At 47.4% G+C, this 15736-nt stretch overlaps 2 protein-coding genes across 4 annotated transcripts in view; one reads left to right on the plus strand and one right to left on the minus strand.

The window, feature by feature from the left end:
• Tln1 (talin 1) overlaps positions 1-12414 on the minus strand; it is a 36750-nt gene extending 24336 nt beyond the window's left edge. Inside the window, exons 1-13 of the mRNA XM_070009618.1 lie at positions 12079-12414; positions 6194-6361; positions 5863-5960; positions 4687-4816; positions 4427-4579; positions 3992-4134; positions 3754-3881; positions 2980-3040; positions 2319-2423; positions 1829-1984; positions 690-791; positions 461-537; positions 60-240 (exon numbers count right to left, since the gene is read on the minus strand). Coding sequence (XP_069865719.1) covers positions 60-240; positions 461-537; positions 690-791; positions 1829-1984; positions 2319-2423; positions 2980-3040; positions 3754-3881; positions 3992-4134; positions 4427-4579; positions 4687-4816; positions 5863-5960; positions 6194-6323 — 1464 coding nt within the window. The 5' untranslated portion in view covers positions 6324-6361; positions 12079-12414. The remainder of the gene's footprint in view (positions 1-59; positions 241-460; positions 538-689; positions 792-1828; positions 1985-2318; positions 2424-2979; positions 3041-3753; positions 3882-3991; positions 4135-4426; positions 4580-4686; positions 4817-5862; positions 5961-6193; positions 6362-12078) is intronic.
• Positions 12415-12489: 75 nt separating this feature from the next.
• On the plus strand, positions 12490-15730 carry LOC138818604 (cyclic AMP-responsive element-binding protein 3-like). Of its 3 annotated transcripts, none has more exons than XM_070009578.1 (10): positions 12490-12702; positions 12800-12961; positions 13052-13199; positions 13277-13344; positions 13461-13550; positions 13872-13978; positions 14067-14135; positions 14764-14848; positions 14946-15030; positions 15124-15730. In XM_070009578.1, exons 2-10 carry the CDS (start codon positions 12800-12802, stop codon positions 15456-15458), a joined length of 1149 nt encoding a protein of 382 aa, XP_069865679.1. In that variant the 5' UTR covers positions 12490-12702; the 3' UTR covers positions 15459-15730. The 3 variants fall into 3 exon arrangements, with proteins under 3 accessions (XP_069865679.1, XP_069865669.1, XP_069865686.1); XM_070009568.1 differs by having other exon boundaries at positions 12492-12702; positions 13040-13199; XM_070009585.1 differs by having other exon boundaries at positions 12497-12702; positions 12800-12872; positions 13040-13199.
• The last annotated feature ends 6 nt before the right edge of the window (positions 15731-15736 follow it).

A 15736-nucleotide genomic window follows, 5' to 3' on the forward strand; every position in this document is an offset into this window, starting at 1 on the left:
GTCTGGTAGAGGGTCAGAAAAAGGCCTGGGTACCATAGTAAAAGCAAGGGCATGCTTACCAAAGGAGGCATGTGTCCTCGGTGCATCTGGCCACTGGTAATCTGCTGCTGGGCAGGTGGCATGCTGCCCATCTGGAAATTCTCAGGACCAGAGGCTCCAGAACGCATGATGGCAGGTAGAGCCACAGAACCATGCTCTACTTTCCCTATCCGGTTATATTGCTGCTGAAGAACTGTTGACCTGTAGACAGGATGGACCATGAAGCACATAGAGGGCTCCTTGTCACCACCCTACCCCCACTGCACCACCCTACCCCCACTGCACCACCCCTGCAGGGATCTGGGAGTTTGTGAGGTCTTGTTATAGTCTGGCCTGTAATCCTCACTCCCCAGCAGTCCTTGGAGACAAGTCTTGCTGTCTCTAGCCCTGAGGTATGCGGTCAGCCCAACTCCCTTCCTACTTTTTTGGTGATACTGAGTCCTCCAACATGGTAGATTCCTCATCTCCCTCCAACCCAAAGTGGTCCTTGCTTTTTTTCTGTGGAAAAAAGAGGGAAGAATTGAGTCACTTAAGGAAGAGACAGTGGGAAAATGTAGCTTCTTCTTTCCAGTCTGTCATTTTCTACAACATAGGCTCTGTTTTTCAAGGTCTGGCTTTGGGAGGGGTTAGGGAGCAGAGGCAGTGTTTACCTTCTTAAGGATGATATCGATATAGCCGGCAATGAGCTGGGCGATCTGCTCCCCCTCCGTTGTCTGTACTGAATAGTAGCCATCTTGATAATCTCCAAAGTCCTAGGATAACAAAGCAAGGGCTCAGCAAAGAAGCTAGAATCTCCCCAGAATGAAAACGGGGAGTGAGGGAGGCTCAAGGTTGAACTGCTGAGGCCGTCTTTCCATATCACCTTCCAAAGGTGAGAAGCAGCCCACCTTTCTTCAACTACCTATTTCTTTATTTTCCCCTTTGAAGAAACAAATTTGATTTCTGAGGAGTGGCCTTTCTGCCTCAAAGTTTCAAGTACATGTCTTTAACTCTCTCTCCTTCAATGATAAATTACTAGGACACAGACATTTATTTTCAAGTGATTATACATGAAGGTTGGCAACAGTATCCAAAATGCAAAAATAGCAATTGCTTTAATTCCCACTTTCATTGTTGTGGTACTCTCAAAATACTAAACCAGAGGGGAAATCAACTACAAACAGTTGCTGCTAACAAAGGGAAAGCAAGCCAGGCACAGGTGGCTCACACCTATAATCCTAGCTATTCAGGAGTCTGAGATCTGAGAATCGAAGTTCAAAGCCAGCCTGGGCAGGAAAGTCCTTGAGACTCTGATCTCCAATTAACCACCAGAAAATGGGAAGTGGTGCTGTGCCTCAAGTGGTAGAGCACTCACAGTGAGCTGAAGCGCTGAGGGACAGTGCCCAGGTCCAGACCAAAAAAAAAAAAAAAAAGGGAAGGCATGCTTTTTTCTCCCAACCTACTCCCCAATATTTGCTGTAATCTCAATTTGCTGATTACAGTTTATTCTGTTGACTTTCTTTTTTTGTGGTGTTGGGGACTGAACCCAAGGCTTCACACATGCTAGGCAAGTAAGTGCTCTAGCACTGAGCTAATTCCTATCCCTCTGATGAGTTTAAAGAGTATGCTCATCGCCTATTTCATTGAAGCATTACTTACTTTCTAGGATGGTTTCTCCATCTACTCTGACCTCTACATTCCTGTAATAGTTCCAGAATTCTCCTTTGTTCTAGAGTCCTACACAGTGCACCAACTCCATGGCAGAAGGAAAGAGCTGTAAAGACTTTTCATAATGGAGCTACAGACTTACCAGTGTGAAGCTCTTGGGGGAGGCAGCCCAGCGTTTGATGTTGGTAAGGCTCCACTCCTGGATCACCTCCTTGGTCTTCTCATCCACACGCATCACACACTCTTTAGTGATGCCCAGAAGCCTGGGTACTAGCTTGTTCTTCCCTTTCATCTTTTCCTGTGAGGTAAAAGTTAGTTTCAGCATTACAGAAGTTGAATGCAAGATGAATGGTCCAGATCAGCTCCATATCGGAAGGGGATGCTGAGGTAGCCAGGAGGGCTAAACTAGGGTGTCCACAAGTGAGCCTGGGACAAAGCTGGATTGGGGGAAAAGAAAAAAGTAGTAGTGGTCAGATAACAAGCAGGTTTTCACATGGTCAGAGCAAGGCAAAGACTGGGCCTCTAGGGAAATGGTAGATAAGTAAATGAGGGCAGAGTGAGAGACTTTCCAAAAGATCAGAAAGGGCAAGAGTGAGCAATGGGGAGAGCAGGGAGAAGGGTCTAAAACCCACCTTGACCAGGAAAAAGGAGACGCCATAAGTCTTGAGGGAACGAGCTAGCTTCACATAGCGTACTTTGGCCTCGATCTCACTCATCTGCCCACAATTCTTGTGTGCCTTTGCGGATGAAATGAGGAAAGATTTAGTGAACTATGAGGGACATCATCACAGTTAAGGAATCAAGGTGCAATATTATGGGGACACAGAAAGGCTCAGGAGTGCAAGAGATGAGAAGGTAGGATGGAGGCTGGCCGGGGATATGCAGAAGCGATGACTCAAAGGACATGGTTAAGGAAACTGCAGCCATTCTGGAAATATGAATAGGTAGTTAGGGGTAGAAGGTCAAAGAGAAGGCTTTTTTGAGCTGAGTTCATCAGAGTGGGGATAATACCTTACATCTGAACAAAGGTTTTACTGTCAGTCAGGTATACTATTCCATTTGATGCTCCTATCAGTCTTATGATGGACAAGACTATTATCCCACACTAGAGGTAAGCAAAAGCAGTGATGGAGCTGAGACTAAAACCCAGGTCTGTTTTCTTGGCACAGGACAGGTGGAAGAGCAGCTTGGAAGGTGAGCACAGACAGGGAGGGAGGCAAGAAGTCCACTTAGCCAGTAGGATCAAGCAGCAAAGCTCCCAGGTCATCCCAGACTTTCCCCTACCCCATTCACCTGGAAGATCTTACGCTCTCCCTTCTGCTTCACATACTCCTTGGGCAGGAAGTCCTTCAGGCTATACCAGAAAAGGGAGGGTCAGCATGTAGTGGACAGCATCAGGGGACATGTGGGCCATGAACTGTGGACGTAGGGGTGTGAGGAAATGTCTAGGACAGTGTTATCTCTGGGTAGAAAGATGGACTCTGAGAGAACTGGCTCTGGATCGTCTACTGAAATACAGATGACTTAATAGGAGCAACTGAATGTGACCTGTGTCTCTCTCTGTGTGAGAGGGAACTTAAATTAGAAGCTCAATCCCTGAAGAAAAGGCCAAGAGTACTATTTCAGAGACAAGAGGGAAAGGAAAAAAAAAACTCTCTAAGATAATCATGCATTTAGGAAATTACAACAAAACAAAACACCAACACTCTGTATTCTAAAAAATACCAGTGGGTGAGACTTGAGAGATCTCTTAATCTCATGTTCCCTGTGAGGAAACTGTTATTCTATTTCTCTCTGGCTACTGTAACAAAGTTCTTTAGAGATAAAAAAAAAAAAAGATGTTACAAGGAAGTGGGCAGGGACAGAGATAAGAGACTATATTTATAGTCCAGTGGGGCCAGTAAGGAGACAAAAGATGATGGCTGCTGAAGGGATAATGACCCTATGTACATCAAGCTCTAGTGTCTTAGAAGAAGAAATATGGAGAGAAGGCCTAGGATGAAAACAGGCCTACTGGGTCACAATGGTAGGGAGTTGCAGGCCATTACATGATTGTGGGTCACTCACTCGAGGAAGCCAGCCTTGTGCTTCTGCTCGTTGTGGGGCCCAAATTGGATCTGGCATTGGAAGCCAGCAAATTCACAGGCCTTGTCAAAGGAGACAGGGTGGGAGCCATTCAAGATGTCATCTCGTGCCTAGAAAGCATAGGATAAGGAAGGAATGTTTTGTGGGTACAGGGATAGTCTTCACCTCACAATGTTTCTTCTCTTCCCTCACCTGTCTTAACCCAACTAAATCTCCATACCTGTACATAAAGAAGGTTCAGCTGTACAGGGTCCCGAGAATCCACATTCTGGTCTGAGTAGAAGAACTTTCTCCGCAGCAGCAGTGTCTCATGCTCCTCTACTCCCTGTTCCCTCAGTGTCCGGCCGTGGTCCAGCCAGTTCACTGCGATAGAGAATGCCCTCAGTGCCAAACATCCATATCCCCTCTGCTATCTGGTGTCTGAATTTTTGTTCACTTTACCTTCTCTAAGTTTCCTGCCTTCTCTGAGTTTTTGTTAATTTCCCTTCTTACCTTTAAGTTCCATGAGGACAGAACTTTTGGTTTATGACTAATGTATTCCCAGTGTATAAAATGGCACCTTTCCTAAGAAGGTGCAGAGTAAATGGAATAGAATGGCTGTTCATCCCACTCACTCTCCTTTTCCAATGCCTTCTCTTTTTCTAGTTCTGCTTACACTCATCATCTGTGTGTAATTTCTGCTTTAATTTCTCCATCTTCTTCTCATCTCGCAGCAGTGTCTTGTCTTTCCGTAATGTCCCTGTCCCTTCATCCTTTTTCTCTTCCATCAGTTCTCGAACCAGCGAATATTCATCATGATTTGTGATGCCTGGGGGGACAGCGATAGTTTGGTAATCTCTGGATTACTGAATCTAAATCTTTTGGCACAGATGGAGCTTCCTGGCTCCAGCCCTCAGTCCTACCAAGCTCCCTTACCAATGCGTGCACAGATGGTCATGAGCATGTCAGTGACAGTCTTGGAGTCATCTACCATGATAGTCTTCACAGTTCCATCTAGCATCCGGATCTTCAAGGGTCTCTGTTTCTTCCTATATTCCATGGTGTCCTGTTGGGATTGAAAAAGAATGTCAGGGCCTACTTATGCTAGGGGTATTACTTCCTTTTGTACATAGCCAGGGTGAAGAAAGTGAATTGTTGAAGACTATAATAGTTTGTTCAAAAGCAGGGCATAATGACTGCTAATAACAGAGTACAACTTAGGGGTACTGAGGGTATTGCTTTAGTAGTAAAACATTACTTTCCCCCCCCCCCCCAAGTCCTGGGGCTTGAACTCAGGGCCTGGGCACTCTCCCTGAGCTCCTTTTGTTCAAGGCTAGCACTTTACCACATAAGTCTCAGCATTACTTTGGCTTTTTCTGTTTATGTGGTACTGAGGAATTGCACCCAGGGCTTCATGCATACTAGGTAAGCATTCTACTATTAACACATTCCCAGCCTCAATTACTTTTTTTTCTAAAAAAATAAAAAAGAACCAGGCACTGATGTCTCATGCTTGTAATCCTAGCTATCCAGGAGGCTAAGATCTGAGGATTACGGTTCAAAGCCAGCTCAAACAGGCAAATCCATGAGATTCTTATCTCCAGTTATCAACAAAGCCAGAAGTGGAGCTGTGGCTCAAGTGGTAAAGTGCTAACTTTGAGCAGACAGTTCAGGGACAGTGCCCAGGCTTGGAGTTCAAGCCCCAAGATTGGCAACAAGGGGAAAAAAAAAGGTAAGACAATAAGCAAAGCTGGGCACTGGTGGCTCACGCCTGTAATCCTAGCTCTGAAGAGACTGGGATCTGAGGATCATGGTTCAAAGCCAGCCTGGTCATGAAGGTTTGTGAAATTCTTATCTCTAATTAACCACAAGAAAACTGGAAGTGATGCTGTGGCTCCAAGTGATAGAGCACTAGCCTTGAGCATAAGCACTCAGGACAAGAGCCCAGGCCCTGAGTTCAAGCCCAATGACCAACCAAAAAAAAGCAAACAAACAAGCAAACAAATAATGAGGGGAAGGGTCTGAGACAACAGATGCAGGTATTGAAAAAAGGTGGGACAGGGAGAGCTGATGGAAGAGGGTGCTAGTGATATTTGAGGAAGTGTTACTTACCCCATTTCGGAGCATGTAGTAATCCAACGCTTTCCCAGCCTCCAGCCATATACCCTTTTTGGGGTCATCATCTGACAGAAAGAGCCCAAAGTCGCTAGCTAAAAGAGAAGAATGATCATCTTAGACTTAAGAAGATCTCACTGTGGCTGAAAGACTATAGCACGTTGTCCCTTAATATTTTTCTCATGACCCTGGGCCTAAAGAGGAAGAAGGGGCTTGGAGCACAGACCTGCGGAGTAAGTAGGCTTAAGCTACTATGGAGTCATCTCTCAAGGCTAAGAGCCTGGAAATTAGAGGACTACCACCCAGCCACTTGGATAGCCAGACTCACGGGGGCCAGCCAGGGCCTCTGGAATACGCTCACGAATGATGCGGCAGGCGTCATACACCATCGTAGATGGCTCGAATTGCATCGTCTTCACAACATTGCCAATGCTGATCTTCAACGAAAGTGCGACCATGGTGGCAGCTTCTGTTCTCCAGCCTGGCTATACCTGGTCTGTGGCATTCATTAGAACATTAGAATATAGTCTCAGTGGAGGAGAAAAGGCTCCCTAGACAGTGCAGTCCCTGGGAGGGGAGTTTTGAAAGGGACTCAGCAAAACAGAGAGTAATGATGCTGAAAGATTATTTATACTAAATGGACCAGTCCTGACCATTTAAGACATCTGGAGAAAGGCTGGTCTATAGGATTCAATAGCAGGTCTGAAATGCAGTGTCACTTGAGGACACTGCCCTGCCTCTACCACTGGAATGTGTGCCTCTTTCTTTCTTCCAAGTGTCTCTCTTACTCTCTTGTTCCAGCTCACCTCCTTTTCTAGCCCTGCTCCTGCCTTGTTTTCCTCTTTTCCTGGGTCAGTATTTTTCTTTCTGTCTTCTACTTGTCTTGCTGGCTTTTTCCTGCCTGGAATTTTCAGCTTTTCCTGACTCATCATGTGACCTACCCTCTCATTGCTTTAGCCTCCTTCACTGTAAAATGAAGACATTATATGAGATAATTCCCAAGGGTTCCTAAAGCCTGCAAACAACCTCTGGCCAGCTTGGCTGACCTAATACTAGCTGTTCTGGCCATTCAGGCCTACTTCTGCCCTAGCTTTCCTCCAATCTGAGAGGCAGGACATTTTCCCTAGGAGCTGAGAGCTGTATCTAGCTTCCTGGCAGTCAAAGAATCTCTGTTGAAAAGGACCTCAAAATTATCTAGCCAACTCTTTGGGAAAATGGATCCTGGGAGAAGAGAGTTTCAAGGTAAGTCAGAGTCCAGTCCTTCTAACTCAGTCCTTGTTCCTTCCAAGTAACAAAGTTGGTACTCAGCCTTGCTCCTAATTCTCTCTCCTCTTCAGCAAGTCCTTCTTAGACTGCCCTCCACCTTGGCTATCTCCGGACAATGTTGTCAGTACAGCTCAGCATATGTAGGTCTTATCCCACTCCTGACATGACCCCTTAGTACGCTGGAGGAACCACTGTAGGCGGCAGGTAGCACACAGGCCTCAAGAGGCCAAGTCTGCTCAGCAGGTGATAATGTGACCCAGAGTGACACAAGGATCAGGCGTCTCTTAACTAAGAGAATGGGTAAACCCAGGTGACCCACTGCCTTCTAGCACACTGCTAGCTCAAGGTGGGGTGGGGGCAGGGAGAACAGGACTGAGGAAAGTTGGGATAGAGGTAGGGTATCAGGATACAGAAGGCATTTAAGAACCGAAAAAATAGGAAGGAAGAAGTGAAGTGGTCCTGTGAGGTAAGGTAGGTAAAGTGGAGAGTTCTAGGAAAAATAGGTAGGAGATGTGGGAAAGATCTGGATCTTTCTGGCCATTTCTAACATATGAACAGTCTATAATCTCAGAAGAACCACAGCTCATTCTCTATCTTTATTTCAAATGAGAGGACCCTCCCAGTTTATCCAGTTCTAGCTCTCTACTCCCTCCCCATTCCTAGAGTACTTCTCCCATTAGTGGAACAGACCTGGCTGTGGGCTGCTGACCACAGAAGACAAGAGCTGAAGCGCCAGTGAAGCCAAAAAGTCAGAGGATCTAGAACAGGACTGAAAGGATCCTTTACCCTAAGCTGAAATGCCATGTCTTCCCCCCATTTCCTCCGGACATATGGACACCCACTTCTTCCTCAGAAACTTCTGGTGAGACCCCGATAACCCAATAAGAGAGCTGAGTCATGCCTACCCTAACTCTCAGGCTGGTCCTGAGTGGCCATTAGTTACTGGGGTGGTGGTGGTGTAGGGAAACATGGAACTGAATAATTGATCAGTAAATTGGAGATTATGATGGCATAGAAGGCCTCTGGAAATATGTAAGTAGAAGCTGATTCCTGCCCAAGCCTAAGAACAGGGCTCCCCTTCCATCATGTTTTCTGGAACAGCAACAACACTCCCCCCCCCCAAGTCCCCCTCCCAGGGAACTCCTCCTCCCTCAATACATTCCTGAGATGCATTCCGGAGGAGTTGGGCAATTGGAGGGGGGTGGGGTGGGAATAGAGGACAGCAGGTCAAATCCCAGCAAGGAATGGAATGTAAACTTATTGGAACTAAGGAATTTGGGGGTACACCGAGAATACAGTCAGTGCAGATACCCACAAAGGAGCAGGAAGATAAGGAGTTACAGAGAGGGATAAAGAGCAAGAGAAAAAGCTGAAGACAGTGAGAATGTAAGAGGGTTGGGGGAATAACACTCAGTCTGTTACCAAATTTGGCCTCTGAGTCCGCAACCGCGGAGGGGAGGGGGGTGGAGTTGTGGGTGAGACTGACATATCCGGCCTCAGGCTGCTGGAGGCTCATTTAGGGCTGGACTGGGCAGCTGAAGAGTCGGACCTGACTTCCTCCAACACAGCCTCTGTACATCCCATGTACACACATTCTCTCCTATGCTCCCCAGCCTGTACCCAGAGCTCTTTCCCACAGAGCTACCTACACTGTCTCTATATAGTTTGCCTTCAATCTCACAACCGGTATGCAGATGGATCTTCTTCCAGAGACCCCATCCCACTCACACAGCTTTCCCACAAATAGAACTTCATCACAATCACATTAGGCTTCAAGATCTAGGCCTTCAACCTCTCTCCTTCCATTATGTACATTTTCCCTCCATTCTCCCAGCCAGCATTCCTTGAGGAACTTCTGTGGGAAAGGCCCTGAGCCAAAGTTTTGGTGGGATGGAAACCAAGATGAGTAAGCCAACCTTTGCCTTCAGGGGGCTGCCAGTCCCCCAGCGGGGTGGATAAACAAAATGCACAGTTTGTGTAGGAGCCCACATGTGGGCTCAGGAGAGGTTCCTTTATGTTAGGGAAGTGGGACCAAAAATTGTCTATGAAGGGTGTCATTTGAGGTTAGGATTAAAAAAAAAAGGTAATAAGAGCCATATTATCTGTCCTTTATTTACTATATGTAGATTGCATTGTATACATAATTTCAGTTAATTTTATAACAACTCTGCAAGGTAAGTATTGTTTTCATTTTTATAGATCAGTAGACCAAGGGTCAAGAAAGTGAAATACTTGTTCAAAGTAGCTGACCAAGCAATCAATTGTGAAAGCCAGGATCCGAACCGAGGTCTCTCTGACTTCAAAGCTCAAGCTCCTTCCATTAGGCCAGCCGGAGATAAGTCAAAGGTATCATTCTAGGCAGAGAGGTTAGCACAAGCAAAGGTGAAGAAGCAGGAAATCATGAAGGCACACTCAAGGAAGTGAGTAGGCAGGCTGATTGAAGCACAGGATACCTGCAGGCGATGGAAAGGCACAGGAGGCATAGAGAAGAAAATGAGGAATTTGACCTATTTGAGAGCAACAGGAGATGTGAGTAGAGAAGGGACACATAACCAGAAATGGACTATAGCAAAATAACTTTGAAGATGGGTTAGGACACTCTATTAGTAAAAGATGTAATAAAACCAGAATTACAGTGGTAGAGAGGATGCTGCCACTCAGAAAAAAAAAATTAAGAAGTAGAACTGACAAGAATCTGGTGACATTCTGATCTGTCAACCTTCAGGAACTAGAGCAAAAAGTTAGCCTAGGGTCCCATAGCTTCCTATCATCATCAGCCACTCATTAGCTAGGGCAGCTTGAGTTTAGATAACCAACTGGTAACAGGGGAAGATCCATGCTGCTATGAGACTATGGGAAAAAGCATGGGATATGGCTAATAGCTAGGTAGGGGCATGGGGCAAGGAAAGGGGAAGACAGGGTGTAGAAAAAGACTGAAAAAGATGGTGGTAGGAAAAAATAAATATATGATTGTCACTGGATCAGGCTGGGAAAGATGAAGAATGACTACATAAATAGTGACTAAGTCAGGGAATGCTGGAGTGAGGTCAGAGGCCACTTCAGGCTACAGGGGTTTGGAAAGAGATGGGAATGTGATAAATACCAAACTAGGCTGAGGTGAAGGATTGATGGACATTGGTAGGGCCTAAGTAATACTGTAGTTGAGATGGAGGGAAAGATGACTTGAGTTATATAGTCAGTGGCTGAATCAGGATGGGCAAGAGATAATGCTGTGGTCAGTGACAGGGTCAGGCTGAGAGTGAAAGGGGGTGTGGTCAGTAGCCTGGTTGGGCGTGGGATCAGAAAGACCCAGTTTCCTCTTGGGTCTCATTTCCTCTTTTCTGGTGGGGGTTGGGGGAAGGGGAGCTACAAGCAGATTAAGAAATAAAAGAAGGCTCAGAGATATACATAGCTGGGGTTAGGGGTATTCAGTAATGACCAAGTAGTATTGCAAGTATATGAGTAGGTAGAAATGGTGAGAGTGCTTTATGGTTGTGGAAAAGCTTGAAGTTGGGTGAGGGTAAATAAGATCGGTGCATGGGAGGCAGGCTGTGGTGGGAGACAGCAAAGAATGGATGGTAAGATGAGTAACATGGGAGTTAAAAGCAAGGGACCTATCTATCTCTAAGTATGGAGAGTGTGCAATGCAGAGCCAGGATGAGAGTTGGAAAGGAGGGCATAGTATTTAGATAATATAAGGCAAGATGAAGGGAAATGGGCTAAACTGTAACAGGATTCAGTCATCCCTTCACCCCTGGTTGGCTCCCCTCTTAGTCATCGGTTTCTTCTTCCTGTCTCCTACTTGTGACCTTATAAATCTCCTGCATACCTTAGGCCTTGTATATTTCCTGGGTTACTGTCCATTTCTCTCCTCCTATCTCGATAATAACTAGTCCAGCTAGTCCAGGAATCCCCTGGCCTCCAATGGTGGTGGCCACAGTAAGAGCCTTGGACTTAAGAGAATGAAATAAACAAACTGGAATCCAAGGAGCCTGAAATTCTAGCTGAAGCCTGGAACATGGGTCTGAAACTGGTTTGTCATTATTCTGGATAAAAGAACCCCCTGTCACCACAGAGGAAAAAGGGACCTCATCACAAAACAAAGGCATTTACTTGTTGCTAACCTCTAAATTTTTACCTGCTCAAGGTCAACTTCTCCGACCTAGACAACAATCCATAAAGTTACCTCTAATTCCCAATATTAACCTGTACTCTTAATTTGTTTCCTGATTCTGTAGAACAGTTTTGGCATTCATCCCTTTCTTTTAGTAGACACCCATACCGAGCTAATTTTCACCTGTAGGACCACACCAGATCCCTCAGCTCTGAAGCTCATTTGTAACTAGATTCCAAACATCTCTTCAGTTTATCCTCAATACTGACCATGACAGTGGACTGAAACCCCTAAAATGACTTCTAACCTAATTCCTTCCTTAACCTAGTCATGTACGTTTTTACTCACGCTAGCCACTTACTCAGAAAACAAGTGATTTAAATGCCAAACTAAACCTATTCTAAACGTCTGTCTAAACGTCACCTACACAAAACGGACCTGACACAACTCAAGGTTTAGCCTAACTTCTAGAGTGACCCTTGACTCCTCAACCCAACACAACCTAATCCCAAACTCACCCAAAGCTTTCCGAATTTACAGACCCGCTATCAGCTAACCCCAAAGCCTACCCCCGCCCTGTGCCTCACTCCATCTCATTTCTCGCCCTCCCCAAAACCTGTCCCAGGCGGAGAACTGCTCCCAGAAAAGGGCTTGGGCTTGCTTCTCCCCAGATGGCCTGCTTAGCTCCAGGCCCCAGTCGAGACACACTGGACCCTGACCTTTCAAACGGAACACGCAGGAGAGTCGGGGACCCCGCCCGCCCTCCCGCCCGCCTCCCGGGCCGGGCCCCACGGCCCCACCCCGAGGCTCCAGCTCGGCCGGGTCAGGCCTACCTGCGCTGCCCGGCTCTGTGCCCCGCCCGCTGGCCCGCTATCCCGCTCGCTCTCAGGGTCGTTCTCCGGCTCCGACCTCGCACTCCCTTCGACACTCTCGGTCACTTCCGTCCCGGGATCGTCCCCCACCCGCGGGCGGCGCCCTGGGCCCGCGCACTAGGACCGTGGAGAATGCAGGAAGCTGCTATGGCCCCGGCTCTCGACGCTCGGGAGCCCGCCGAAGACTCGCAGCCCCTCCCCGGCAGGAAGCCAGGGTGCGGCGAATCCGGAGTCAAGCCCGCACGACGCCCGAGTTCCCTTTCAGGCTCTTAATTCTTCCTTTTTCTAGCTCGGGGCGCAGGCGGAACCGGATCCCCCCCCGAATCCCCGCCCTGGGGGTGGTGAGGAGGCCACAGGGACATCCCCGTCATTTGCATAGCCTCCGGGACGTGGCGCCAAAAGGCTCCGAGGCCACTTCCGGAGTCGGCACGGACTACAAGTCCCAAAATGCCACGGGGCCGGGAGCGTCATTTCTGTTGTGCTGGAGGCTGAGAAAAATCCTGGCTTGGAGGTAGCTCCGGCTGCTGAGCCTCCGCTAGGCCCCCGGCGGGGCAGGACCCCCACCTCTCCGAAGAGGGAGCCGAGGTGAGGGGAGATGGACACTTACACCGAGGGTCGTGCCTGGGAGTCGGAGGCTGAGCCCGTGAAGGCTTGAACGCGTTTCTGCTCCTCCTTTCCATAGATGTCCCAAATGGAGATGACATTGGACTCTGATGACCAGGACCTGCTGGGCTTCCTGCTGGAGGAAAGCGGAGGTTTGTGGGCTGTGCCTGACCAGGCCGTGGAGGCTCCATCCGATGCGGCCGTGGAGGCTCCGCGGGACTGGGCGCTGTCACCTTCTGAGGTGGGTGGGCCTTCCGAGTGGGGAAGTTCGCCGATCGGTGAGATTGGGGAGATGAATCAAGGCCTGTGAATTTGTTAGAACTCCATGCAGGCTCTGAGCGACTGGGAGGTAGAGGATTTGCTGAATTGCCTTCTGAGCCCCCAAACATCTTCGGACGTTCTCAGCTCTTCCGACTCATCTCCAGTCCACCACGATCACACCTACTCCCTCCCACAGGAACATGTCTCCACAGATCTAGGTAAGTCTAAAATAAGTGAAATTTTTGGGGAAGGCCATAGCTGACGGGCCTGACTAGCTCTACTTTCCCCTTTGCAGACAGTGGCAGGTGCGGAGAGGAGGAGGCCTGGATGACGCCACAGCAGGTAGAGGAGCCAGCAGAGCAGGTACTTGATTTGGTCTTCAGGATTATTCATTCCCACGTGACATGGGTGGAGCCAGGAATCCTAATTCCTCCCTGAATCGGACGCCACTCTACTACTCACTTCCCCATTACTCCCAGGAGATTGCTGGGCTGATGCTGACTGAGGAGGAGAAGAGCCTTTTGGAGAAGGAGGGGCTTATTCTGCCCGGGACACTTCCTCTCACTAAGGTAAGGCTCTCTTTGGTGAAGCAAAGGCTGGAGGGAGATTGAGCTCCAAGTAGGTTCATATCATGTCAGTTACTTGGAAAAGGACCTAGATTGGGAAATTTACCGAATTTGTTGCTAATAGGAAACTAGGTAGGTCAGTATGCTAGTGTGGCTTGCATGTGTTAAAACACTTGGTTATTGGAGCACTCAAAGAGAAGCTGAGTGTCTCTTCATCAGGGAAGCTGTAGAAGGAATTTCTGCATTGGGAAGATTGAGTACAAGTCACCTTCTGATTGCTTCATCCAATTTCCTGATACCCCTTTTCTCTCCATTTTCTCTCAGGTGGAGGAACAAATTCTAAAACGAGTGCGAAGGAAGATTCGAAACAAGAGATCTGCTCAAGAGAGTCGCAGAAAGAAGAAGGTGTATGTAGGGGGTTTAGAGAGAAGGTAGGAAAGGGAGAAGGAAAAAGAACTACTTGGAAACATTAAGTTTTCAAAGGGCTATAACCCTATAAACCTGTTATCTATCCCTCAGGGTTTTGAAATACACAGCCCAGAATCAGGAGCTACAGAACAAAGTACAGCATCTAGAGGAACAGAATCTGTAAGCAACCCTCCAAATCTTCCCCTTTAATGTCTTTAATCCTCCTTTAATCCTGCTTACTCTTGATTTCTAACTGGGGAGCTCCAAATGTAAGGTCTGGTACTTGGCTCTTACTGAGTCTGTGATTCCAAGAAGCTCATAGTAATGGGGAGTAAGTTTATAAGCAGCTAAATGTTTAGTACCAAGAAAGAGAAAGGGTAACAAAGAAATACCTCATGGAGCAGGTAGGGTGAGAACAGTAAGAGTGCTGGGTGAGGAAAGCATTTGGGTTAGAGAATATAATAGTTGGATTTGGCTGGAACTCTAACACAAGATGAGTTGGGCCAGAAGGTGGGAAATGGAGTACCTGGTGAGGAGTTTGTGCATAGATGATCAAGCATTGGAGAACTATTGAAGGAGAACTACAAAGGAGTTTAAGACAGGATAGAGAACTTAATTTTGTTTTGTTTTAATGAGGAACTTCAAGTATTCTGTCCACAGTGAAAAGTAATCATTTGCAGAAATGGGAAAGTAAGAGACAGAATCCACTGCACTGATGGAGCAGGTGGCATTAACATGGGGGGTTCATTGTGGTTCAGGATGCCAGGTTGAGGGATAAGGCCTAACCACTGTCCCTTTCTTTCTTTAGGTCCCTTCTAGATCAGTTGAGGAAACTCCAGGCCATGTTGATTGAGATATCAAACAAAACCAGCAGTACCAGCAGCTGTGTCTTGGTGAGGATGGTAATGGGAGGAGAGATCCTTTTTAGGTGGTCAGGACTGGGGTATAATCTAGAGCCTTTCTTTATCTCCTTTTTTCCCTGTACTCTAGGTCCTACTGTTCTCCTTCTGCCTCCTTTTTGTACCTGCTATGTACTCTTCTGACACAAGGGGGAGCCTGCCAGCTGAGAATGCTGGTAAGACTTCAGGATACCTTTAAGGCATGGGCTACGGGAGAGTCAGTCCTAGGCTCTTTCTTGATTGTCTCCTGACAATTCTTGTCTCCTCAGTGTTGTCCCGTCAACTTCGTTCCCTGCCCAGTGAGGACCTTTACCAACTGGAGATGCCTACCCTGCAGTCAGAGGTACCAAAGGACAGCACAAGCCAGTTGCTGTACAGCTCAGATCATGTGTTCCAAGCCCCTGGCAACCTCTGCCTGCTGTACTACATGCCTGAAGCTCCTCAGGCTGCGCCTCCCCTGCAGTGGAGGGGGAGTGACCTCTTCTCAGAGTCCCCCTGGCCAGGTCCCATTCTTCTCTTGCAGGCAAATGTCACAAAAAAAGGTGAAGGGCTCCTTACCTATGGCCCCTCATCAGTCATCTTGCAGGGAAGATACTCAGGTTAGATATAAGGATATGAGGAATCAACAAGAGCCTGGGGAACTCCATCTGTGTTCAATGAGTGGCGGAAGAGGGCTAGTCTTTGCTTCTATGCCATTAGGATGCCTGAGGGCTCAAAACACACTACACTTGCTACTGGCTTTATGGATTTTTTTATTTGTATTTGTGTGTCTATTGCCCTATGAATGGCGGCACCTGGGGAAATCAAATGACTGAATATTTCATGCAGTGAGGGAAGGGGATGGAAAGAAATAAATAAGTGATTTTGATTCCTGGATCACCC

Source organism: Dipodomys merriami, unplaced genomic scaffold, assembly GCF_024711535.1.
Source record: "Dipodomys merriami isolate MVZ:Mamm:240054 unplaced genomic scaffold, mDipMer1.0.p SCAF_11, whole genome shotgun sequence".
Lineage (NCBI taxonomy): Eukaryota > Metazoa > Chordata > Mammalia > Rodentia > Heteromyidae > Dipodomys > Dipodomys merriami.